At 44.4% G+C, this 27,678-nt stretch overlaps 1 protein-coding gene across 6 annotated transcripts in view; it reads right to left on the bottom strand.

Annotated features, from left to right (window-relative positions):
- Positions 1 to 19,836: 19,836 nt before the first annotated feature.
- LOC137546793 (EF-hand calcium-binding domain-containing protein 4B-like) overlaps positions 19,837 to 27,678 on the bottom strand; it is a 125,037-nt gene continuing 117,195 nt past the window's right edge. For 5 of the 6 annotated variants that reach the window (XM_068269645.1, XM_068269648.1, XM_068269649.1 and 2 more), the window contains exons 13-16: positions 25,337 to 25,451; positions 24,368 to 24,469; positions 21,512 to 21,588; positions 19,837 to 20,480 (exon numbers count right to left, since the gene is read on the bottom strand). In XM_068269645.1, coding sequence (XP_068125746.1) covers positions 20,384 to 20,480; positions 21,512 to 21,588; positions 24,368 to 24,469; positions 25,337 to 25,451 — 391 coding nt within the window. In that variant the 3' untranslated portion in view covers positions 19,837 to 20,383. The remainder of the gene's footprint in view (positions 20,481 to 21,511; positions 21,589 to 24,367; positions 24,470 to 25,336; positions 25,452 to 27,678) is intronic. The other variant, XM_068269650.1, reaches the window with a different exon arrangement.

Raw genomic sequence — 27,678 nt, 5'->3', positions numbered from 1 at the left:
CCCTGTAATAGATACTTTGCTCCCCTCTGCTCACACACTGCAAATTGCACCTTTTTAGCTGCTGGTTAATGCCACAGCATGCCAAACGAACAAGATTCACATCTGAGCATGGCTGTGGCCACTCAGGTATAACTGGGGTGATAAAACTAAGGGTAAATGATGATGCTATCATGGAAGAAAAATTAACTACAGATGTACCTGTAGCCTTAGCCCTGGCTAGCAAGTAGTTCTGGACAAGTGGCATGCAGGCAATAAAGTGGCAGGCAAACCTGGTGTATACCACCTGGCCTACATCAGCGTACCACAGGTTGAAAAGCCTTGGCCTAGACTACTGCAACACCCTGCTCTGGGGTCTACCAAAGAACAGGCTGGCACCTCTCCAATCCCTTCTAAACTCAGCTGCCCATCTCATTCACCTCTCCACCCACTCTTCTGATGCAGCCCCACTGTGCTGTTCTCTCTACTGGCTGCCAATTACCCAGAGTATCCAGTTCAAACTCCTGAATATAAACATGCAAAGCCCTTCACAAATTGTCCCTCCATACATCTCATTAATCTCTAGATACCGTCCCTCTCGCGTCCTGTGCTCCTCCCAAGAAATTCCCTGGCCTCTCAGCTGATTACCTCCTCTCATGCTCGCATCCAGGACTTCACACGAGCATCATCCCTCACCTGGAACTCTCTTCCACAGCCTGTACGTCATGCTCCAATCCTGGACATCTTTAAACGCACTCTTAAAACACACATGTTCAGACAAGCCTGTAACATTTTATAGCGCATATTTACATATCTTCTCACAATGTAATCGGAGGCAAAGGCTCACCACCTCATCCATCTGCCCCAGTCACCCCCACGTCTCCTTACCTAGTGTGTCCCTACCCTTTAGATTGTAAGCTCGCAAGGGAAGGGTCATCCTCCTAATGTTTACTGTTTTTGTTGCAATACTTGTGCGGCTTGAAACTGCTGTACATTTTTTGGTTGTACCCATGTTCCCCTTGTCGTCTTATTGTGCTTTGTAAAGTGTTGCGGAATATGCTGGTGCTATATAAATAAAAAATAATAATAAAGTATATCTACAGGTTGTGCTCCTAATCAGTGGTTATGCAGTTATGTTTGAGAAATGAGGTTGCTGCAGTGGCCTGAAATGACTGGCTATAATAAAACCAACATACAACTCCACTAAATGGTTCATTGAAAAAATGTTTTTTAATTTTTAAATGAAATGGTTAGATTACTTGCTTCAGCAGATCACAGATTGCTAGCTTCTTACCACTGACAGACAGGCGTCTCTTCATTACCCCTCCCTGATTGACTTCAGTCTGTTATTACTTTTCCATAGTGAAAGTTTGGTTACCATATGAATGGAGGAGGCCGAGTTCAGATTTCTAAAGAGGGAACAGGAATGAAGAGGGACCAAAGTTACCTTGTGAAAAAGTAATAACAAGCTATAGTATGTCTGTGCTTGCTGGTTGCTGAGAAAGTATCTTATAAATAAGTGTGCATTGGAAAAATCACTCGGTCTGCACCACAATTCCAATGCAGACTAAGATCAGGCTTGACATAACTGTCCCCGGTGCTAGGATAAGCAGCATGCTTTGGGTATCAGAAAAGCAAGTATAGGTATTGTATATGTAGAAAGCAAAGCTTCCGGCACTGCTGCATTCATATAATTAGTCAATACATCTCTGCTCCATGTTCGCAAGTTGCATGTAAAGATATTATTACAGGCGTAACGGGCTGGAGTAGTGAACAGTGGGCACAAGGTTAGAGCAGCCTTATGGCCATTTTGCTTAGTCAAGTGCTTCTAAAGCTGTGTCACTAGGTGTAAACACAGCGGGGAATTAAGTGTTGGCGCTACAGCATAACATGGTCTAGAGCCCTTCCTCTCACAACGGAACTGGCATTGCCCCTTGGTAGCCATAGATATACCTTTCCCGCTTCCAAATGAATCCAATGGCTGAGGCACATACAGCACCGTCAAGAGCAGAGTATCTAGTGCATTAATGCTGGTTTATTTACCCTGCTCTATGCTCCTATTAAGGCTCATACCAATTCTTGGATGTCAACACTGGTATTCACTGGGAAGTGAGAACAGGGTTGGGAAAAAAAAGAAAAAAAAGAAAAAAAAGAAAGGGAAGAAAGTGATAAAACAAAAAAAGAGAGAAAAGAGAGAAAATGCTCATTGAAGTGTTCAGTGACAAACTTCCATGGCTTTAGGGGGGGAAAAAAAAGGAGACATAACAATGGAGGCTAAAACTGGCATACCATATATTCCGGCGTATAAGACAACCCCCCAACTTTTCCAGTTAAAATATAGAGTTTGGGATATACTCGCCGTATAAGACTACCCCTCTTCCAACGCACACCAAATTAAAATAAAAATATCATGTACTGGTGCTGTGTATGAACAGATACTGGTGCTGTACTGTATGTGTTACCCAGTATGTAACAGTATATAGTCAATTGACTTGTTGCATTGGTCCACTCTCCTTAAGTAGACTGGTCAGCTCTCCTTGTCTACCTGTTTATCAGAGCGGTATGGAAGAATAGATCCCTCAGCAGGGAGATCTGAGAGGCGGTAACAAGATAGGGCGTATCACCCGGCATCAATGACATAAGACGACCCCCCCAACTTTTCAGAAGATTTTCAAGGGTTAAAAAGAAGTCTTATACGCAGGCATTCTAATAGAGCACAACCCGCAAACAAAGACTAAGGTAGTCGCTTGGTGCCTACTGTTAATACAGAACTAAGAAAAATATATAGATGTCAGTAATGCTTTAGTTAGTTTACCTTTCTAAAAAGCAAGGCAGTTCATTGTGATGGCTCATTTAACAAAGGTCCAAGGTACCACTTTCAATAATAATGAGGAGGATGTAACTGTCCTCGGATCCTTAAAAGACTTTAAGAACATACTGCTGGTACAAAAATACTTTTCTTTATTGGTAACATCATCAGGTTAGGGAATAAGGAATAAAGATGATCACAGTTTTAGTATTATTGGGGGCTGACAGGGCCGGACTTACCATAAGGCACACTAGGCACGTGCCTACAGGCGCCTGATTGGTCAAAGGCGGCATTTCTTATATGTCCCCTTTAAATTTAAATTAGTGAATACGCAATAGTGGCCACTCGTGCCCTTATTTACATGATAATGCGGCGGGCGGCTGCTACTGCAGTGAAGTGTGAGGGGCGGGCGGCGGCTAGTGATGACCACACACATTCATTCATTCATTAAGCCGCTCTCCCCGCCCATCATCCGCCGTTTCCATGCCTGCCGCAGCGCTGCAAACAAGCTGCGTGCATAGGCGGCGCAATTGTCCGTCTGCTGCTGAATGGGAGTTGAGCAACCACGTGGGCGGCCAAGGCGAAGCGGGCATGGCATCACTTACTGGCGGCAAGTCGGACAGCGAACTTAGCCTGCCCTGCCTGCGCCGATGCGCCCAACCCCAGAGCCATGATGGAGGGGGAGAATCGGAGAGGAGGTGGAGCCAGGACGAATCAAGCGGCGGAGCCGCACAGCACAGGTAGGCAAAAAGGTCCGGTCCGCCCCGCCTCCCTCACCTGTCTTGTCCTAAATCAGCCAACCACCAGCATGTGTATGAGTGAGAGGCGGGGCGAAACAGCTCTGCGGCTCTGTCCCTGTAGGTAGTAGGAGATAGCCCGGCCCTGGCTGCACTGTTTACCTTACAGCTCCGCCCCCCGCCCCATCTGTATTTTATTGGGGGCTTGAAGCTGTCTGCACACGTGAGACATAGACAGTGTGACAGACAGCAGTGTGTGACAAAGTGCCGTGGTGGTCCCTGGAGAGTGAGACTGACTTGCTGTGGCAGCAGCCCTCAGGCGACAGGACACAGACCAGAGAGAGAGGCAGAAACTCACAAAGTAAGTGACAGTCAGTGACACTGTTTGTTGTTTGGCATGTCATGGTAGTGTCCTCAGATTTGATTGCCCATAATGGCTGTACTGTCTGTCTCTCTGTAGGCAATGGCAGGCACTTGTTTTACTTATCTGGGTCTTCTGCCAGCCCGTGCAGCCATCCTGTCTCGCGCGGCCCTCCACCATTCTCCGTTCTCCTGCTGCCAGCTAGTTCCGGTTTGGTCGACTTGTAAGTTGATGGGACACTGTGCCTGCGCGGCCCTGCCATGTGTAGCCTTGTTCGCGTCCCAACGATACACATGGCCAGAGCTGTGGCCTGTCGGTGACACCAAAACTAGCTGACGGCAGGGGAACGGAGGATCGTTGAGGACCAGCGCGGGACACGTTGGCTGCAAGAGGCTGTCAGAAGCCCCAGGTAAGTAGTACTGGGGGTAGCATTATCTGATTGAGGACTCCTTTGAAGAGAACCCGAGGTGGGATTTAATTATGTTACTGGGGCACAGAGACTGGTTGTGCACACTAACACCAGCCTCTGTTGCCCCATGGTGTGCCTCCAAGATCCCCCTGCGTGCCGCTATACCCCCGCAGTGCTGGCGACACGCAGCGTGTCGCCAGCACAATGTTTACCTAAGCGCTGTCTGTCAGCGCCGCTCCCCCCGCCTCAGGTTCTCTTTAAGCTCATTTGAAAGCACAGAATGTAAACCCTATTTCTGCTACCATGAAAGAAGGAAGTAGACACAATGCAGATTGATTGCAGGATTTGTATCAGCTGTAACAAATCTGTAAAGGTTATTATGCTGTTGTGTATCTTTTAGAGCAGAGCGGAAGTTCTGTGTTCAGGACCACTTTAACCCTTCCACTGACTGCTCTCTGCATGTGCTCTCTTTACCTACCTGGCCTGCTGTACTCTCCCACCTATCTACCCCTACTGACTCCTCTCTGTACTCTACCACCTACCTACCCCGACTGACTTCTTTCTATGCCCTTTATACCTACCTGCTGCACTTTACCACCTACCTATCTGGATATCTACATTACATTGTGCGGTTTTATTAAATAAGAAAAGGGGGTGTGGCATTAGGGGGTGTGGCCTGTAATAAGAGGTGCAGTTTAGGGCACCACAGCTTATGTGCCTATAGGCTCCTGAGCTGTAAATCCGGCCCTGGTGGCTGAACATGGTAGAATACGATCTTAGCAGTTTCAAGTGGTAGAAAGCGATTTCAAGCATAGAAAGTGGTAGAACTAGAGGCAAACATACAAAAACAGTATTCAGTATAGACTAACATAACACCACTAACATTGTCATTAGCAGCATGAATCAGTACACATAAACCAAGATAGCTCACCTATTTTCGCCTCATAGGATCTTAAGGGCAGTTTCTCTGCTATGTCTCTCTCATAAGCTCTGAAGATTCTGGCTCTAAGATGGCTGCTGGCATGTCTGGCTAGATTCTAGAAGATCTTAGAGAGTGAGGCCTGGTGCACACCAGAGGAGTTTTTCTGAGCGTTTTGAGTTTTTAAATCTGCTGCTAATGTTATCCTATGTGTCTGTGCACACTGGAGCAATGAGGTTTTGTAAAAAAAAAAACCATAGCATTACATTGGGAAGAGCCTTTAGAGGTTTCAAAAGCTCTTTCCAATGTAATGCTATGGTTTTTTTTTTTTTACAAAACCTCATTGCTCCAGTGTGCACAGACACATAGGATAACATTAGCAGCAGATTTAAAAACTCAAACGCTCAGAAAAACTTCTCTAGTGTGTACCAGGCCTGAGGCTGGGTTCTTATTGGACTAGACTGTCAGGTGACTGGAGTACTCATATTAATTATGTAATGTCCTGTGCTTAGCTAGCTAATTTATAGCTGATGCTGCAGGCTGTTACTCTACACACAAATAAACTTTAACAGCAGGCTAACTTTTCTGCTTATCATACAACAGACCGATATAGGTATGTGTGTATGTGTGTATATGTGTGTGTATGTGTGTGTGTGTATATGTGTGTGTATGTGTGTATGTGTGTGTGTGTATGTACAGTGGAGGAAATAATTATTTGACCCCTCACTGATTTTGTAAGTTTGTCCAATGACAAAGAAATGAAAAGTCTCAGAACAGTATCATTTCAATGGTAGGTTTATTTTAACAGTGGCAGATAGCACATCAAAAGGAAAATCGAAAAAATAACCTTAAATAAAAGATAGCAACTGATTTGCATTTCATTGAGTGAAATAAGTTTTTAAACCCTCTAACAATAAAAGACTTAATACTTAGTGGAAAAGCAGAGTTAGTACCTGCTAACGATGTTTTGAACAATCCTTCAGGGCAAGGTGAGACGTCGCCCCTCCCAGACGCAGGAACAGACAGCAATTCCCCTATAAAACATTGAAACCGTTAGTCCACCCTCAGTGCGTTTAGACAAGTACCGACAGGTGAACAACCAACTAACCCACACAAAGTGCAATTATCAGACAAGGACAAAACACCCGGGTGGGATCGTTGCCCTGAAGGATTGTTCAAAACATCGTTAGCAGGTACTAACTCTGCTTTTTTCCCACAATCCTTCAGGGCAAGGTGAGACGATTAACAAGTAATACAACCTCAGGGTGGGACCACTGCTTGGAGAATCTTCCTTCCAAACGCTTGGTCATGAGCCGACAATGCATCCACTCGATAATGGCGAATGAATGTAGAAAAGGTCGACCATGTCGCTGCCTTGCAGATCTGCTCCGGAGAAGCTCCTGCCCTATTGGCCCATGAAGCTGCCATGGCCCTTGTAGAATGAGCTTTAAAAGAAGCTGGAGGGTCTACCTTCATTACTCTGTAAGCCTCAATAATAGCTGACCTGATCCAATTTGCAATTGTAGACTAATGCTGCATACACACTTGAGATAAAAGTCTCTGGAAAAGGCAAGATCACAGACCAATTTTACCCCATTTCATGTAGTATGAGAGCCATACTCTACACAGTCTATTCTATGGAGCTGCACTCCCCATCAGATAAAATCTTTGCAAGATGCTGCACACAAAGATGCCCGTACACATTCAAAAGATCATTATCTGCAAAAGATCTCTTCCTGCAATAGATCCATTCCTGCAAAATGCATTCATAGTCTATGAGATCTGCAGATCCTCATACACACCTTGTTTAACAGACTTCATCTGCATATATGGCAATCATCTGCAGATCTGAAAATCCATCCTGGTGGATCTGATCTGCAGATGATCTGCAGATGATTGCCTGTTAAACAAGGTGTGTATGATGATCTGCAGATCTCATAGACTATGAATGCATTTTGCAGGAATGGATCTATTGCAGGAAGAGATCTTTTGCAGATAATGATCTTTGAATGTGTACGGGCATCTTTGTGTGCAGCATCTTGCAAAGATTTTATCTGATGGGGAGTTCAGCTCCATAGAAAACACTGTGTAGAGTATGGCTCTCATACTACATGGAATGGGGTATAATTGGTCTGTGATCTTGCCTTTTCCAGAGACTTTTATCTCAAGTGTGTATGCAGCATTAGATGCAGCCTGTCCTGCATTCTTGCCTGAAAATAATAAAAATAATGAATCTGATTTCCTAAACCTAGCCGTCCTGGCTAAATATTCCAACACTGATCTTCTAACATCCAATGTGTGAAATACTCTTTCTTTCTCACAACTTGGATTTACACAGAATGTAGGCAAGACTATATCCTGTGATCTATGAAATTTAGACATTACCTTTGGACAGAATTTTGGGTCAGTCTGCAGCACCAACCTATCCTGAAAGTCCTGAAAATAGGGATTTTTAACTGATAAAGCCTGCAATTCGCTTACCCTTCTTGCTGAAGTTATTGCAATCAAAAAAACTACCTTAAGCGTGAGATTCTTAAGGGAACAATCTGTCAATGGCTCAAACGGCCTTCTAGATAAACCCTGCAACACTATGGATAAATTCCATGGAGACACATACGGTTTAAACACCGGAGATTTCCTTGATACAGCTTTCATGAATCTTAAAATTAGAGGAGATGAAGAAATCGGAAGACCCGACAGAGCCGAAAGGGCTGCCATCTGAACTCTTAATGTACTGACCGACAACTTTTTATCCCATCCATCCTGGAGAAAATCCAAAACTGCTGGGATAGATAGGTTATTAAAAACTTTGACTTTTCCAACCAAAGGTGAAAAGTCTTCCAGTATTTTAAATAGATCTTTCTCGTAACCTCTTTTCGACTTCCGATCAATGTCAACGCTGCTTTCTTGGACACTCCCAACCCCCTTAACCAGTCTAATTCAGGATCCAAGCTGCCAGATTCAGGCACTCTGGATGCGGGTGCCATAGATTTCCCTGCACTAGCAGATCCGGTGTCAGAGGAAGCATCCAAGGCTCCTCGACTGTAAATGACTTCATCATTGCAAACCAGCTCCTTCTGGCCCAGCGAGGCGCAATCAGAATCATGTGTCCTCTCAGATCTCTCCATTTCCTGAGAACAGCCGGGATCATGTTTAGAGGTGGAAACACATTCATCAAATGAAAGTTCCATTGGTGATTGAATGCATTTACTCCAATCGCATCGTCTCTCGGGTTCAAAGAATAATACCTTTGTACCTGCGCATTCTCCTGTGTTGCCAACAGATCCACCGATGGTGTTCCCCATCTGTCTACAATCTGTAAAAATATTTTCTTGTTTAAGGACCATTCTGAAGTCAGAATTGCATTTCTGCTCAATTTGTCTGCATCTATGTTCAATGTGCCCTTCAGATGGACTGCTCTCAAGGACAACACATTCTCTTCTGCCCAAAATAAAATCTCTTCCGCTTCTTCCTGCAATAACAGGGATTTCGTGCCTCCCTGTTTGTTTAGGAACGCCACAGTTGTAATGTTGTCTGACTGAACCAGGACGTGCGATTGACACAGAATGGACTTTGCTTGAATCAAAGCCATTTTCACAGCTCTCAATTCTCTCCAATTCGAGGACATTTGGGACTCTGTTTTTGACCATTTGCCCTGGAAGGCTACATGTCCCACATGAGCCCCCCAACCCCACGAACTTGCATCTGTGGTTAAAATTTGATCTACCGGCTCCCTCCACAGTTTTCCCTTCACCAAGTTGACTTCTTTCAACCACCATTGAAGGGAAAAAGAGGCTGACGCTGGAATTCTCACACGAATCTCCAGACTTTGAGGCTGACCGTCCCAATTTTCCAGGAATACCCGCTGGAGTCTCCTTATATGAGACAATGCCCATGGCACTGCCACCATTGTTGAGGACATCAACCCCAACACTCGAGAGACCAATCTCAGCGTAGGCCGTAATTCCTCCTGCAATTTTTGAACTGCCAATTTCACCCTTTCCACTTTTTACTGTGGAAGAAACAACTTTTGACTTACAGAATCTATCAAAATACCCAGAAACACCATATTTTGGCTTGGATCTAGGCATGATTTTTCTCGATTTATAATCCAGCCCAAGGATTGCAAATGAGTTGACACCATCTGCAGATGATGTCTTACCTGTGCCTCCGAACTTCCCAGTATCAGCAGGTCGTCCAGATAAGGCACAACAAGGACTGACTCCTCTCTTAATGGCATTAGAGCTTCCCCTAGGATCTTTGTGAATATCCTTGGTGCGGAAGTGATCCCAAATGGGAGGCATAGGAACTGAAAGTGCCTCACCTTCCCGTCTATCTGGAGAGCAAATCTTAAGAATTTCTGTGACCTTTTGTGAATTGGAACGTGCCAATAGGCATCTCTGAGGTCTAGAGATGCCATAAAAGCTCCGGGAAATAACAGATCTCTTACTGTAAAAATCGTTTCCATACGAAATCTTTTCTTTCTCATGTATGGATTTAGTTTCTTTAAATTTAGAATCAATCGGAACCTTCCCGATTGTTTCTTTACTAGAAATATTGTTGAATAGAAACCTTCTTTTTGTTCCTTCCTTGGAACATTGCCAACCACATTTTGATCTAACATGCTTTTTAATATTTGTAAGATCTTGGGTAAAAGAGCCGGATCCTTTGGGTGTCCCGACACTATGAATCTTGACGGAGGGGGTAAAGCAAACTCTATCTGATAACCGAATTTGATTGCCTGCCGAATGAATGGACTCTTTGTCATTGTTGACCACTTGTGGGCAAAGTACTTTAGTCTTCCCCCCCACCGCCACAAACGAGTCATTGTGGTTTCGTTTGAGATTCCGAGGGCTTAGATCTAAACCCCCCCTTCTGGATTTGTCAGAGAACCATCTTTTGACTCCTTTTTGCTCCCTAGCAGGTTCTTTTTGATCAGCTTTTGGTCTACGAAAAAACCGTTTACTCGCTGTTTTTTGCTTCCTAGGAAAGGTCTTTCTTTTATTAGAAGTCCTTTCTAGAGCCAAGTCCAAATCTGGACCAAACAGCAAATCTCCAGAAAAAGAAACTCCACACAGTCTGTTTTTGGATGCAAATTACCATCCCAAGTTTTCAACCACAGAGCCCTGCGTGCCACATTCACCAGAGCCGTTGCCCTAGCGGTAAACCTAACCGCTTCTGCAGAAGCATCTGCCAAATAATTAGCCGCCTTATTTAGAACCGTGATAGATTCCAACAATTGCTCAACTGAAGCACCTGCAAGAATGCTAGCTTTTAGTTGATTGACCCATAACTCAAGTGTTCTGGCTACACATGTAGAAGCTACCACAGGCCTAAAGGAGGCTGCCGTTGCCTCCCAGGATCTCTTGAGATAAGCATCAATTTTCCTATCTACAGGATCTTTAAGATCCCCTAGATCCTCAAATGCCAAATCACCTGGTTTGGAGACCTGAGAAAAAGGAGCGTCCAATTTTGGACATTTGTCCCAAAGAGCCGAATCTTCAACGGTGAAAGGAAATCTGCGTTTCACTGATTTAGAAATAAACAGCCTTTTCTCAGGATCTTTCCACTCTCTGAGAATAGACTGCTTAATAGCATTGTTACCAGGAAAAGTCAGACCTTCCTTCTCCTCCATCCCCTTATATAATTGATCATGTATGGATAACCCAGAGACCGTATCCTTATTTAATCCTAGCGTATCATTAATAGCTGCAATCAAGGCTTCAGTATCTTCCACATGGAATTTAAAACCTAGAAGATGTATCAATTTCAATCTCTCTAGAATCAGACTCTGCTGACCTAACCCCTGTCTCCCCTTGATCCTGATTCTCACTTTCTGAGATAGGATTCGAAACAGGAACAGAAACAGTTGCAACCTGAGAAGTAGAGGCACCTGCTACTGTTAAAGATGATTTAAATGAAGCCAATGAAGAGTTAATCTCCTCCCTGAAAGCCTGCAAAGTCTCCTGTACAGAGGGACCTGACTGCTCTCCCAAAACTTTATCCATACACTGTTGACACAAAGTTTTGGAGTATGGCAATGGCATCTTAACGCTACACATAGGGCATCGCTTATAGGTAGGAGGAGGCCTCGCCTTATCTCCTGCATCAGCTTGTTTAGCCTGCAAAATATACAAACAAAAAAGCAGATATAAGCATAACCCAATGCACATTAGCGTATGGCTCAGAATGAGATCCCATACTCTCACCTTCTGAGCAGCTGGGTTACTCTCTGCCTTATCCGGCACCGACATCCTGGAGGAATCCAGCAGCCAAGACAGCAGTCTCTCCACTGCAGAGCAACAGCAATGCCCGCCAGCCACGCACAGCGTTCTCTTATCCCTCCACCTAGAACTCACGGAGGCGGGACCGGAAGTGACGGAGAGAAAGCCCGACAGGCTAAAGCGCGTCTTCCGGCATACCCGCCGGAAGGTACGCATCACAGGGGAACCACTCGGACCATCGTCCATCATGCGCTATGCACCTCCCCACGCCCAGCCAGCAACAGCACGCCAGCAGCTTACCTGACCTCCGGAACCCACCTCATTCAGAGCGGGAAAGAACGCCATGCCCTCCACACTTGCCCTCCTACATTCAGGAGCGGAAAGGTAGGCAAACTTCACTCGGGTGTCCAGCGTGAAGCGCAGGCTAGATGGCCTCGGTACCACCATCTCAGCTGCCCACGGAATTAAAACCTGCAGCCCAGCACACAGGCTCAATCCCTAGGGGAGATGCCGACCTGCCTGGACGCAGGAACAAACAGCACTGAGGGTGGACTAACGGTTTCAATGTTTTATAGGGGAAGTGCTGTCTGTTCCTGCGTCTGGGAGGGGCGACGTCTCACCTTGCCCTGAAGGATTGTGGGAAAAAAACCCTTGTTTGCAAGCACAGAGGTCAAACGTTTCTTGTAATTGATGACCAAGTTTGCACACATTTTAGGAGGACTGTTGGTCCACTCCTCTTTGCAGATCATCTCTAAATCCCTAAGGTTTCGAGGCTGTCTCTGTGCAACTCTGAGCTTGAGCTCCCTACATAGGTTTTCTATTGGATTAAGGTCCGGAGACTGACTAGGGCACTCCATGACCTTAATGTGCTTCTTCTTGAGCCACTCCTTTGTTGCCTTTGCTGTATGTTTTGGGTCATTGTCGTGCTGGAACACCCATCCACGACCCATTTTCAGTTTCCTGGCAGAGGGAAGGAGGTTGTCGTTCAGGATTTCACGATACATGGCTCCGTCCATTTTCCCGTTAATGCGATTAAGTTGTCCTGTGCCCTTAGCAGAAAGACACCCCCAAAGCAAAATGTTTCCACCCCCATGCTTGACAGTGGGGACGGTGTTTTGGGGGTCATAGGCAGCATTTTTCTTCCTCCAAACACAGCGAGTTGAGTTAATGCCAAAGAGCTCTATTTTGGTCTCATCAGACCACAGCACCTTCTCCCAGTCACTCACAGAATCATTCAGGTGTTCATTGGCAAACTTCAGACGGGCCTGCACATGTGCCTTCTTGAGCAGGGGGACCTTGCAAGCCCTGCAGGATTTTAATCCATTGCGGTGTAATGTGTTTCCAATGGTTTTCTTGGTGACTGTGGTCCCTGCTAATTTGAGGTCATTCACTAACTCCTCCCATGTAGTTCTAGGATGCTTTTTCACCTTTCTCAGAACCATTGACACCCCACGAGGTGAGATCTTGCGTGGAGCCCCAGAGCGAGGTCGATTGATGGTCATTTTGTGCTCCTTCCATTTTCGAACAATCGCACCAACAGTTGTCACCTTCTCTCCCAGCTTCTTGCTAATGGTTTTGTAGCCCATTCCAGCCTTGTGCAGGTCTACAATTTTGTCTCTGACATCCTTGGACAGCTCTTTGGTCTTTCCCATGTTGGAGAGTTTGGAGTCTGCTTGATTGATTGATTCTGTGGACAGGTGTCTTTTATACAGGTGACTAGTTAAGACAGGTGTCCTTAATGAGGGTGACTAATTGAGTAGAAGTGTCTAACCACTCTGTGGGAGCCAGAACTCTTAATGGTTGGTAGGGGTTCAAAAACTTATTTCACTCAATGAAATGCAAATCAGTTGCTATCTTTTATTTAAGGTTATTTTTTCGATTTTCCTTTTGATGTGCTATCTGCCACTGTTAAAATAAACCCACCATTGAAATGATACTGTTCTGAGACTTTTCATTTCTTTGTCATTGGACAAACTTACAAAATCAGTGAGGGGTTGTGTGTGTGTGTGTGTGTGTGTGTGTGTGTGCGTGCTTTGTTCTGTACTGCAAACTTGCCCTAAATTGTTATCAACTTTTCTTATATTAACAGTAACTATAGATTATGCTGTTCAGTTGTTAGATTGGCTTGGGCGGGCAGCTACAGAGGACATGTTCACTGGGTTGCAGATCAAATACTGCGTGAATTCTATAAAAGATTCACAAGTCCCAGATCAAAAAACTGTTTGCATACCAGGATCACTCACTTATGTAGCCTCTACATGGATTGTCTGTATTGCGCATTTTCCTTTGAGTATACAAATTGGCATAAGTACATGCTACAGATAACCCCATTACAGTGCCAGAGAATTGCCAATACCAAGAAAAGCATTAAGTACAAACCTCAGGTTTGCCAAATTAAATGCCAAATATTTTGGGCTTTTTTAATGCTCAAATTTAAAATCTCATTGCTCCATATGTCATCTCCAAGTTTTTGGAGACTTTATTGCAAGTAAATATAGCTTTTATTCATCATTTTCACTGTACGGTAGTGGAATGCAAATTCTTGCCTTGCATGACTTTTCCAGTCATATTACACAGGGGGGAGAGATCAGATTACAACTTGTGATTAGACACAAATGAGGGGGGAGTTACACAGGCTAAACTCTAAATTCATACGGGTTGCATTTTCTTGGTTTTCCTTCTGTCCTGTGCAAGAGTGCACAGGTCCACTTTAATATACTGTACATAATGAAGCATGAATGAAGACAATTTTGACCACTAGATGGTAGTATATAACCAATGGTATAGAATAAGAAATAGACTAGCAATTTAGTTATCTGAAAACCTACATCAAAAAAGGGTGCCTGGGAAAAAAGGGCACGTGGTGCAGCCAAAATTTAATGATATTGTCAACCATATTTTACAGTTTCTTGTAATTAAAAAAATATCTGAAAATATTGTTTATAACATTGAAAATATTATATGTATAATATTGTGTATAACTATCATTTCTTCATGTAATAAAATCTGAAAATATTGTTTACACAAAGATACCGTTGTAATAGATTCACTGAGGGCCCGTTTCCACTATCGCGAATTCGCATGCGTTTGCCACATGCGAATTTGCATAGCCAATACAAGTGGATGGGACTGTTTCCACTTGTCAGGAATCCTTTGCGTTTTTCTGTGCAGAAAAAAATCTGCACGGCAGAGCCATCAGAATTCGCATACTGCTATGCGATTCGCATACAATGTATTTAATAGGGAATTTGCATACGATTTCACATCAAATCGATTGAAACGCACAGTCACTGCCATGGTTAAATTCGCATACATCGTCATCCATGCGAATTCGCATGAAAATTCACATATAGCTGCATGCAAAATTCCCATCCGAATTTTTACCGTGCGATTGCCACCGCACAAGTGGAAACAGGCCCTGAGTTATAATACTTATTGGATTTACTTGAATACTTCCTATATATTACAGAACTGTCCATACGCTAATTAGATTTTTTTGGTAAAATGTTATATACTATATAATTATCCAGCTTGCAAAATTTGTTACATCTATTACATGTATGATGAATTAAAATGAAGGACTGCAAAAGAGCATGGCTAAATACATAAATGCAAGTGACATGACAAAGGGCATCTCATCCAAAACGTTGTGGAGGTTGCAGTAAGGCACCAATTTATTGGCTGAAGCAACATTTTTTTATGCAGCAAGGTAGCAATACCAGGTGTGTTTTGTTTTCTCACATACCTGGTTATGTGGAGGGGGTTCATCATCGAAACAACCTCCTATACCATTTGAGCAGAACTGCACTCTTGTCAGCCACAGAATGTCTTCTGGCTTCAATTTAATGCAGGAAATGACAGTTTGTGACCCTATGCATGGTATGCTTGGTTCCCACTTGCACAGAGTACTTACCTGCAAACAGATATAATGTAAAAAATAGGGTCCACTTCCACTTGCGTTCTCAACAGAATACAAAGTTCCAACCTGCAACATTTTGACAGCAACGGAGAGCAAACGCCAGGGCATAAAATGGGGAGTGGCATGGTGGGGGGGAGTGTTCACCTGCACTTCTCAGCCTCCCTCCAGGGTGCAGCTACAGGTTCTCTGAGCAGTGAGTGGCCTTGGAGTTCTGTTTATGCTGCTCCTCGTTTCATGGGGACCTACCCGCAGCACCCCTGTTAAAGTGCTAAATATTGCAGAGTAATCTCCGCAGGGCAAAATTTTGCCATGTAATTAGTTATAAGATCCTGCATATTTTGGCAAGCAAATGCAAATTTGCATGAGCAATGCCTGAGCCAATTAGGCCAAGTTTGCAAAGCCAGATAGATCAGGCTTCACTTGATGTTGATGCACACACTTGTGAAATGTTTAAGGGCTGGTGCACACCAGAGCGGTTGTGATGCATCTTTTAAACCGCTTGCAGAGGGGAAACCGCAGGGGCGTAGCAATAGGGGGTGCAGCGGTAGCGACCGCATCGGGGCCCTTGGGCCAGAGGGGCCCTCCCTCAACTACAGTATTAGCTCTTTATTAGTCCTGTGCTCATAATAATAATAATCACTTTGAATAGTGGTAATCATCAGCAGGCTGTTCTCCATCCCCTTCTTGCACCTCTGACACTGTAGTTGCTATTGGCAGGTTTTGGTGCGCCGTATCAATTGTTATGTATAGAGTGCTTGGGGGGCCCCATTGTAAGACTTGCATCAGGGCCCACAGCTCCTTAGCTACGCCACTGCGCTTGGCTAATAAAAGTGAATGGGCTGGTGCACACCAGAGCGGCTCATTTTTTCCACAAATGCAAACTCGGGGGCTGCAGCATTTTTTAGATTTGTGAGGAGTTTCTGGCTCATTGTTAAAGTATAGGAAAGTGGAAAGTTGCTAGATCAGAACGGTTTTCAGGTATTTTTGTTACAGAAGCTGTTCAGTAACAGCTTTTACTGTAATATTTGTAATCTGCTACACAAAACGTTCCAAAAACGCTAGGCATGTTTAGAAAGTCTCTAAACATGCCTAGGATCGCTCTGAAATCTTCAAAAACCTCGCGTTTTGCAGATCTGCTAGAGGTTTTTGGTGTGCACTGGGCCTAAGACAGTGCAGCAAGAATCTTCCATCTGCTGCATTTTACATGTTCCTCCAGCAAAATATCAAATATACATCATACAGTGATATGTCAGATTTCACATTTTCAGGCATACAATCTCAAGAACAAAAAAAAAAAATTAATGGACCAAAATAGTTTTGCTCTGGGTGCCACTTAAGCATACCACTAGTAGAGATGGCCCGAACAGGTCGCCCGTGAACTTATTCGTTTGAACTTCAGTGGTTTGCAGTGAACTATATGCAGGTTTAACCCACCCCCTATACTACATCATTAGGGTCAACCTTGACCCTTTACATCACAGTCAGCAGACACAGGGTAGCCAATCAGACTACACTCCCTCCTGGAGGTCCCCCTACCCTTATAAAACACAGGCAGCATCAGCCTTTTCATTCACTTGTGTGGCTGCAGTAATTAGAGAAGGGAGAGAACCTGCTGACATAGGGAAAGCTTAGTTAGGCTTGTTAGGTTGCTCCTTCTTGCTGACCTTATTGCTAAAAGCACTCCTCATCCTCAACAGCTCTTTTGAGAGCTAATGTTCTTGTGATTTTTTTTGGGCCCCACAGACACTTGTGTTGCATATACAGCCACGTCAGTCGCAGCTGCTGGTGGGACCTTGGATCCTTGGTAATTCCTACTGTGCCACTGCCAGGCCCAGCACATTGAGTGAGGCACATTTTTAATACCAATCACTGCATACCCACCTGTTCAGTGCACTTTCCTATGTGAGCGCACGCAGTGTCACTGCACCTGTTCATGGTACCTATGTGTAACAGCTGCACATTGTATTGATACCAGTCACTGCACATTGTATTAGTCAAGTCAGTGCACATACCTTTCACTTCATCCCCACCAATATGGGCAAAACAGGCAGAGGCAGGCCACCCAGCAGGTTTGTTCGAGGTCGTGCTGTTGTGATTTTGTGCGGCCCTGGACCAAAGTACAGTGTTCAGAAAGCGCGTGCCATCAACCCCCAAGATTGTCAGGACATAGTTGACTATTTAACACAGAACACCTCAGCTTCCGCACGGAAGCGTGACATATCTTCCTGCTCCTGCTCTGATTCTGGCACCCCACTTAACACTCAGTCAGCCGCCACCAAAGTGCCATCACCCCAGGGCTCAGCAGTGTCGACTTTTTTTTTTGTGCCTCAGATGAGAGCAATGCCATCTGTACTATCTGCCACCAAAAATTGAGCCGTGGAAAGACCAAGACCCACGTAGGGACAACTTCCTTATGAAGGCACATGATGACAAAGCTGCAATGGGATGGGGGCACACAAGAGAATAAAGTTGTTGCTTCATTGTGGACAGACCAAATGCTATCAGCTGGACAGTCACTGTTCTGTCATCGAGCTACAACAGCCCGGCGACCATATGAGCTGGAAAGCCGCCACGGCCTACACTCTCGCCATGGTGCGCACCAGTCCAGCACAGCCGTCACTACACAAACTGAGTTTGGTCAGTGTGAAGCAGTACACCAATTACACTACCTGATTGATGTATATGTTACAGCCAAAACTAGAAAATCGGCCAATTCTAGAATTGGCCGGCCGTTTCTAGAACTGGCCGATTTGACGTCGGCCAAAGTCCAAAACGCTGGGAATTTCTGACATTGGCCGGCCAGTTCTAGAAACAGCCAATGTCAGTCGGCCAAAGTGCAAAACACACAAATCCCAGAACATTCCAGGTCCTGTCCAGCACCATGAATGGCACTCGGAACTTCCTTCTCTGCTCTGAAAGATACAGCATAATCATATTTTTAAAGAAAAGCATTTCTTAGTTACAGTTATAGCATTTCTTAGTTCTTAGTTATACCAATCCTGCAATAATTCTGCAGTGTTCCTTGAAAGCAGGCGTAATGTTGAAGTGCTGACATCCTGTGCTTTCAAATAAGCCATGGGAAACTACAGTCAGAAGGAAGCAGGAAGCAGTGAGCTGATCAGGACTTGGCTGGCCATGGTGCAGTCAGAAGCCGCCATGTAGAAGGAGGCGGGAAGCGGTGAGCTGCACAGGACTTCGGATCTTGGCCGGCCACATTTAGTCACATCGCGTTCTGGCCGGCCAAAGTCTGCAATTAACGCTCGTTTCGCATATTGGCCGCATTAGGTCGGCCACTTCTCGTTCTGACTGGCCAGAACCTGAAGTGGCCAGACTTCAGGTTCTGGCCATAACATATACACATGCAAGATGATTTAAAGCACTTTAGGCCTCCAATTTAGCATGCAATGTGATTTCTGCCCTTAAAAACGCTGCTGTGCATCAAATCAAAATTTTTCCCCAAGACTTTTGGCGTGTATCCCACTCCATGCAAAAACTCAGATGTTAGACCCCTTTGAAACATCTTTTCCATCACTTTTGTGGCCAGCATAAATGTTTCTAATATTCGAAGTTCGCCTCCCCATTGAAGTCTATTGCGGCTCAAAAAGTTTGCACAAACCGAGCCATCTCTAACCACTAGCCATTTAGAAAAATCAGTGCTTGGTTACAGTTGGAGATATGCAGGTACTGTAGCAGTTGATTCAAGTAGACCCATTTTACACACTGCAGATTGGTTTTTACTGGGAAGAGTTATACCCCATTCTCAGCACACAGTAAAAGGGTCTTAAAGGGAACCTAAACTGAGAAGGATATGGATTTTTCCTTTTAAAATATTACCAGTTGCCTGACTCTCCTGCTGATCCTGTGTCCCTAATACTTTTAGCCACAGCCCCTCAACAAGCATGCACATCAGGTGCTATGACTGAAGTCAGACTGGATTAACTGCATGCTTGTTTCAGGTGTGATTCAGCCACCACTGCAGCCACAGAGGTCAGCAGGACTGACAAGCAACTGGTACCGTATTGTTTAAAAGGAAACAGCCATAGCCCTCTCAGTTTAGGTTCCCTTTAAAAAGCCCCTCCACCATAATTTCTGTATATCAGCTTAAGGGCTTGTTTCCACTGTAGCGGTGCGGAATCGCCTGGATTCCACCGCTGAAGAAATCGCATGCGGCTGCGTTTTCCCATGCGGATTTCCCCGCGATTTCGCATGGGAAGGAGCCATGCGAATTTAACCATGTCACTGCCTGTGTTAAGTTCCATTGGCTTTCATGCGAAATCGCGGGGAAATCCGCATGACAAAGCCGCATGCGATTTCCCTATTAAATACATTAGCGGCGATTCGCATGCATTCCACTCGCAGGCGAATTCGTTGACTCTTTTGTGCGTTTTTTTACCGCTGTTGGACACATGCGGATTCGCGATAGTGGAAACGAGCCCTTACATGGCCCACTTATCACAAGTTACTCAAAAAACACAGGCCGACTAACTTTATAACAAAATTTATTTGCACATCAGAAGTAGCAATAAAAACTCATAAAACATTACATTTTATTCTGTTAATTTGTAATCCAAGCACATTTCGGGGGGGGGGGGGGAGCTGAGCTGAATTGTATTCACCAAACTGTAAAAACATAGCTACTAGGACCTGACTGGGCACCTTGTAGCCTTGTGTGGCAAGAAGTCCTCCGTGTGGCCAAACACAGCTGCTTTTATACTGCTAAGGGTACTAACAGGTAAAAAAAAAAATTGTATACAGAACCAGAATCTGACTTATGATTCTATAGTGCTAACTTTATTACAAAACTGCATTTTGGTATCTTGTCTGAGCAACTGCCAAGTCAGATTCCTTGTATGTGTGAACTTACTTGACCAATAAAATCCAAATTTATGTAAAATCAGAAAGGAGTCTACCCCTTTTACTGAAATAAAAAATAGGGCTGCTCATTAGTTTGTTACAAATAAAGTGGCAGTGATGTGCTGTATATTTCTTATGTGCACAATGTTTTGTAGCCATTCATGAGCGCAAGTCTTCATACACAGCACCTTCTCTCCTTCTCCATCTGACATTCAGGTCTCTTTAGTTTTATAACATTATTTCTCAAGTCTTCCTCATTCTCTTTCAGAGACCTGCAAAACAAACACCACATTATCATACTCCTATTGAGACGGAGCCAGATTAAGGGCCACACAAAAAAACCTCTAGCAGACCTGCTAACGCTACATGTTTTTGAAGAAGATTTTCAGTGTGATTCCTAGGCATGTTTAGAGATGATTTCTAAACATGCCTAGCGTTTTAGCATTTTTTGTGTAGCAGATTTCATATATTGTTACAGTAAAGTGGTTACTGAACAGCTTCTGCAACAAACCGCCTGGAAAACCGCTCTGATTTAGCGTCTTTCAGAGCAATTTTCCACTTTCCTATACTTTAACATTGAGGCAGAAAAAAAAAAAAAACTGCAGCCCCAGAGTTTGCGTTTGTGGAAAAAAAACGAACTGCTCTGGTGTGCACAAGCCCATTGAAATACATTAGCCAAGCGGATTTCAAACAGCTAGTTTTTAAAAACGCTCCAGAACCGCTCTGGTGTGCACCAGCCCTGCGGATACTCGTATGGGTCTTCTTGCAGAGGAATGAATTTGGGCTCCCAGCCTCTCCATTTGGTATTGAGAGGGCGCCCAGGCAAATTTGAAATTCTAAGTCCAACAGTTAATGAGACCTCAAATTATACAATAGGAGCAGCTCAGTTTTTATCTGCAGGCTGCGCTGTATTTTCCCAGATACCAAAAGTACCAATCCAGGCAGCGCTTCCGTGAGAGGCAGAGCTATGAGCCGCAGCTCTGCCTCTCAGCGCGTCCATCAGCCTGAATTGCCGCCTCTCCCCTGCCCCTCAGTCTTCCTTCACTGAGAGGGGCGGGGAGAGGCTGAGATCCACCGCTGATCGACGCGAATGGAGGCAGAGCTGCGGCTGAAAGCTCTGCCTCCAACAGCAGCAAAATCCACAACTAAGAAAGTCGTGGATTTTGCGGGGGAAGGAGGGAGGGGATTTGGTTAGATTACAGCCGCAGGGATGTGGAGTTTTAAGTAGGGCTAGCATGTTAAACTTTTTTTTTTTAATTAAGATTTGACACTTTAAGTTTCTAAGTTGGAAGCAGTTATTTACCCAATTATCTCATGAAGGGATTCCATAACATTCTCTCCAGTTGCTGCACTGCATTCTGAGAACAAAAGCTGGTACTCCTAGTATGAAAATCACATTTGTAGAAAGGTGAGACAATACTGAAGACATTCATACAAGAATCAGATTACAATTTTAGAGTAACAAACCTCTAACAAAATTGGATTTTCTGTGTGTTTACAGTGGCAGTGAGGCATATCTTCATTGTACTGTATGTTTCACAGTACAAGGCAATGCAACTTTTCAGCAAGTGAAAGGACCCTTCTGCATAAATTGTGTGAGCGAGTGTACTGGCATACCATCTACTAGACTGCTTTTTGGCCAGTGTCATTTATGTTTGAACTGTGTTTATCTCAAATGTCTTATCCAAATCTACATTAACCAGAGTCCATATTTAGTCAACTGGGATGTAATGGAGGATAAAATTTGGGATTAAGACTTATGCAAATTATGATTTATCTATTGTAAAATGGAGTGATCAAATCTTGCAGTGAAAGCATTTGATTGGTCCATTTTCAAGCTGCATAGATTTGCAGTAACATTTTAATAATTCTGCATCATAGAATGATTTACATGTTTCAAGTGGAAAGTTGGCACTGAACCAAAACCTTTGTACTAAACTCCTTTTAAAGGTTCGTATACACGTCCGATAAAGATCGTTCGTTACGAACGATTCGTGACGTTTACACGATATTCAAATTAGACGGAAAAGATCGTTCGTAATGAACGATTGTGTACACACGTGAACGATATAAGTATAAAGTACTGAACGACGAACGATTAAAAAATGCGTGCGCAAACGGAAGTGACGTTATGAGAGGCAATAAGAACATGCGTTATCGGACGATCTTTGTACACACTGCAACGATTGAACAATTTATCTTTCGAAAAAATCCGCCGGGTTGGATCGGTCGGATTGAACGATAACGGTCGTTATCGTCCCAAAAAACGATCGTTGGAAAATTTGGAGCGCACGATTATTGGTCTAATTGTCGTTATCGTTCGTTTTTGAACGATAGTTATCGTACGTGTGTACTCAGCTTAAGCCTCATCTACATTTTCCATCAGATAGACAGATCTAATAAGAAATTGCATCATGTGTCAGATCAATTTTGCTTTGCTAAGTACCCAAAATCTATAGTGAAATCTAATGCAATCTGATTGGACGTTATCGAAGAGACCCATCTAATAGATCTGATCTGACAGAAAACTGTGTAGATGAGGCTTAAGATGTCTGTGGCAAAGGAATATTGGGAAGCAAATGCCTATATAGTCTGCTGTCAGTGCATTTCGTTTTGTACCAAAATGCCTTTAGAGGGGGGGGGGGGGGTGTAAAACACAGAACATCTACGGTACGTCTGCAGCTGTTTGAAGGTGTCCTTACATCTAGTGATGTATGGGCAGGCTGACCAACAAAAAATTTCCGATCTGTTGGCTGCCCATACACAGGCCAATCACCGATTGATTTCAGCACAGAGTCTCTGGAGTCAGCCTGTGTGACACCACATCCACTGCTGTCTCCCCAAATGTTAATGTGCCAGTTCCAGCTGCTGCTAGCATCCAGCTGCACCTGCTTCCCCATTTGCATCCCACATACAGCACGTGGCCTGTGTGATATGACATGCTCCACGTACTATGCCACAGCAATGTGAGACACGAATATCACCGCACATCCGATCGAATGTTACATTTTATCAATTTCGGTCTGAAATTGGTCAGATAGTTGTGGGACTGATTTTCAGCCAGTTCAAGGAATATCAAATCAGATAATTGATCAGGCAAAAAAAAAAAAAAGCCCCAACAGATGTATAGGAAATAAAACGGTCTGTTGATAAGCAAATCAAAGGCACTCAATTTCCATCTGTAATCCATCTACAGATTTTGCAGTGCGAGCTTGTGTCTGCAGTCAGTCAATCCATTAGTACAAATGCTTTTTAATCTTGCAGGTTTTCAGTCACAATATAAGCAAGATTTAGGAAGAATTGCAAGAAGTTGGGGGGGGGGGGGGGGGGGGGGAGGATTGCACGGACTAGCACCTTAAAATACACACACACACACACACACACTGGTTTCAGTGGTTTCAAGGGTTTTGATAGATGCCTGCCTAAAGTGGAGTACAGAATTGAGTAGAAGTGTGGCTATTGGGAATGCTGACCTGGCAGACCTTCAGCCATACTAAATATTGCTGTGGTATCCCCTCTTGTAAAAGCAGACCATCGAGCTGTTTGAAATGCTGCCCAATGAAGGGAAGAAAGGTGGCTAGCACTGCATCCAGATCAGCTCTGACTTGGGAGCACAAATATGCAGAGGTAATGTCACCACAATACTACCAAGGAATGAGCAGATCAGGTGACTTAAGTGCAGCACCACATTACATCAGGTACCCACAATAGACTACAATGCTACTTTTGCAGCTTTGGGTGCATGAATTGGGTGATACACAGGCTGGGATTTACCTCAGCCTATAGGCACAGATGCCCTGGCACCTTAGACACTGCTCCTCTAGGAATCTACAAACCCCCACTGAACCGCACCACAAGTGAGCTGGCTGTCCCTTCCTTACCGATCCTAGGTAGCTACAGATGCCACTTAATGTTGAGGATATGTCTGGCTACCTAATACTGAGTAGCTAGAGTTGCCCCAAGTATTAAAGTAGCTAAAGGAACCTCAATATGAAGTAGCTAGAGGTGTCCCCAAGTATTAGGTAGCTAGAGGTGCCCCTGGCTGAAGGGAGATCTCATCAGTTGAATGACAAGAGCAGGTTGAGTAATCTCTTATTTACCATCTCATCAGGATGAAGTTCCTGTAGCTGGCCATCAGTGCACCTCTACATCTACATACCTGAGCCCACCAGTTTGCCTCTTGGTAGGTCACTCTCCTTTCAGCATTTTGGTCGGCTTTATTCCCAATAAGTAAGACGACAATGTCATCAACACATTTTTCCTGTAGTGAGAAGATGTCAACAGTTGTCATGCAATACTAAAAGCCAGACCACAGAGTGCAGTTAGTGCAAAATAAATAATAAAAAAAAAGTACAAACACACCGCATTAGCTTTTCAGTGCATTAAGCCTTTAGCAATATATTTTAGGCAGTCATTTACAGTACCATTGCATATATAACTAAGTCTAAATGGAACCAACAGACGCACAGACTGAACAGAATCTGGTGAGAATGCCATTTGATGGTTCTTGCAGAGGCTGGCTGATTTCAGTCCACTCAAAAAATCATAAAATAGAGAGGATCACGCATACACAGCATTTAAAACATGGATGCTTAAAAATGCACAGCATACATTTTTTTTCCCCGCACACAAAAATAGTACTCCCTGAAAATATGGCAACCTTAGAGCACAACTGCAGAGGAATTTAAAACAAACTGTTTCACTTACCTGGGGCTTCTGCAAGCCCCCCGCAGCCGTCCTGTCCCACACTGGTCCTCTAGTCTTCCGCCGCCAGCTACTTTCGGTTTCACCACCGGGCCACTGCGCCTACACGGCTCTGGCCACGCGTATCCTCGCGTTCCAGTCTGCAATAGTGCTATTGCAGACAGGAAAGTGTAAAAAGAATACACTTGTGGCCACTCAACATACAAGTCAAGGAACAAAATGGATCGGCAGCGGGAGACTGGAGAATCATGGAGGACCAGTGTGGGACAGGATGGCTGCTGGGGGCTTGCAGAAGCCCCAGGTAAGGGAAACCGTTTTAAATTCCTCTGCAGTTGCGCTGTAAAGGGTGCCTATCAAACAGTTTTATTTTTATAGTTAAGAAAATGAAGCTAGGACAGGCAAGATAAAATACCATCTTACTCACTTGTATGCGATGCAGCCAGTAGCGTGCACCCGCGAATGTGTCCCTTCGTGTAACGTCATACATGATCACCATGCCATCTGCTTTCCGAAAGAATTGTTCTGTGATGCTCTGAAATCTGTTGGAAAGGGATTGGTTAAATTCAGCAAATGTGTTTTTGTATTATGACGACCTCTCCCTTTATTACATAGTGTACAGAGTATCTGTCAATATCCACGGGGAGGCTACATAACCTAATACCCACCATAGTCATTTTCTGAAGTTCATGTTATGGCCAATTCTGGGGGGGGGAATTGACCTGTCTGTATGATTTTGGATGTAGGGAAGTGGTTACTGTAAAGAATAAACCAATTTTCATCACTAACCCAAGAAGGTACATTTGGCCAGTTTAAAGTGAACCTTAACTGAACGGGGGGTATAGAGTTTTACTTACCTGGGGCTATTACCAGCCCCCTGCAGCAGTCCTGTGCCCTCGGCGCCGCGCTGGAATCCTCTGGTCCCCCACTGTCACTTAGTTTCGTTTTTGACGACTCACCGGTCGCCGGCCGCCATGCGTATTATTGGACGCATTCACCAATGCAATTAGCGCTATTGCGGACCGCAACGCGTACAAAAATACGCTTTGCCGCATATCTACGCGTGCGGAATGCGGCAACGCATATTTTTGTACGCGTTGCGGTCCGCAATAGCGCTAATTGCATTGGTGAATGCGTCCAATAATAAGCATAGCGGCCGGCGACTGGTGAGTCGTCAAAAACGAAACTAAGTGACAGCGGGGGACCAGAGGATTCCAGAGCGGCGCCGAGGGCACAGGACTGCTGCAGGGGGCTGGTAATAGCCCCAGGTAAGTAAAACTCTATACCCCCCGTTCAGTTAAGGTTCCCTTTAACTAGTCTCGTCCAGGTAGACGCTGCTCAAGTCTAATTGGATGCATATCCGCGTCCAGTGTTTAAGCGGTGGTGCAAGCACGCACATGTGCCCACCGCAGTAAGCAGTGGTATTTCCATGTCAGCGGTTGGGGAAGGAAGCAAGGCTTCCCCCAAACAAATTGCAGTGCCTGGAATGAATGGACATGTCCCCGATCAGTGGCCATGTCAATTTATAGGTAAGAACGTAAAACACACCACACATTTCCACATAATATATTGACGCCATACATTATACTAGGAATAGAATACACATACACAGTACCAGCAAAAAGTTTGGACACCTCATTCGAAGAGTTTTCTTTATTTTCATGACTATGAACATTGTAGATTCACACTGAATGCTACTAAACTATGAACTAACATGTGGGTAGTACATAACCAAAAAGTGTGAAACTGAAAATGTCGTTCTAGGTTCTTCAAAGTAGCCACCTTATGCTTTGATTACTGCTTTGCACACTCTTGATGAGCTTCAAGAGGTAGTCACCTGAAATTGTTTTCACTTCACAGGTGTGCCCTGTCAGGTTTAATAAGTGGGATTTCTTGCCTTATAAATGGGGTTGGGACCATCAGTTGCATTGTGGAGAAGTCCAGTGGATACACAGCTGATAGTCCTACTGAATAGATTGTTAGCATTTGTATTATGGCAAGAAAAAAAAAATGCGTGTATCAAAAAAGGGCGCAGGCTATAGCCGAAATTAATGTAAAATAATATTTTTCAATTATAAACGAAAATAGTGTTAAATCGGTTCAATAAAAAGCCGCCAAAATACCATCTAACAAAAAAAATTAATATTTACAATTGTATTAAGCATAGTAATACAATGGTAGATTTTACAGGTATTTTACTGCAATCATACCCAACTGTAGGCTCACGGCCGTTTCTACATCCGTGCAGGGCGGGCGACTGCACGGGGTGCAGGGCTGGAGGGGGCACAGCACAGTCCACCTTTACTCTAAGCTCAGGGAGCTCCAATTACGTTCCGATGTCCGCAGCAGTCTGCCCCTCAATTGTCCCATAGCTGCCTCCATCACTGAGTGAGAGTTTCGCCCCCCCCCCACGGTGCGTGCCACGGAGCTTAAGATCAAAGACCTGCAGACAGACGCGAACCATCTGTGTGCGCAGAAGGACAGTCCGTGCAAGTTAGAGGCAAAGAAGCGCCGGCTGGCTGGGTGAGAAAGAAATTTAGCTGCAGCCAGAGGTCAGGTCTCGGGCATTTGAAGAATGTGTGTAAAGTTTGCAGCAATGTTCCTATCTATGCCCATCCAACCTGCTGTCTAGGTTGTGTGAAAGATGTGCGTTTTTATTTGTGTGAATGCATTTTACTTCAATTCATGTCCCTTCTTGCGTGTGTGTATGCATGTGTTTTTTTATGTGTGCATGCATTTTTCTTCAGTCCATGTCCCTGCTTGTGTGTG

This window comes from Hyperolius riggenbachi, chromosome 2 (assembly GCF_040937935.1).
Source record: "Hyperolius riggenbachi isolate aHypRig1 chromosome 2, aHypRig1.pri, whole genome shotgun sequence".
In the NCBI taxonomy this organism is placed as follows: Eukaryota; Metazoa; Chordata; class Amphibia; order Anura; family Hyperoliidae; genus Hyperolius; species Hyperolius riggenbachi.
Note: the sequence above shows the minus strand (reverse complement) of the source record. Positions and strands in the feature narration are given on the sequence as shown.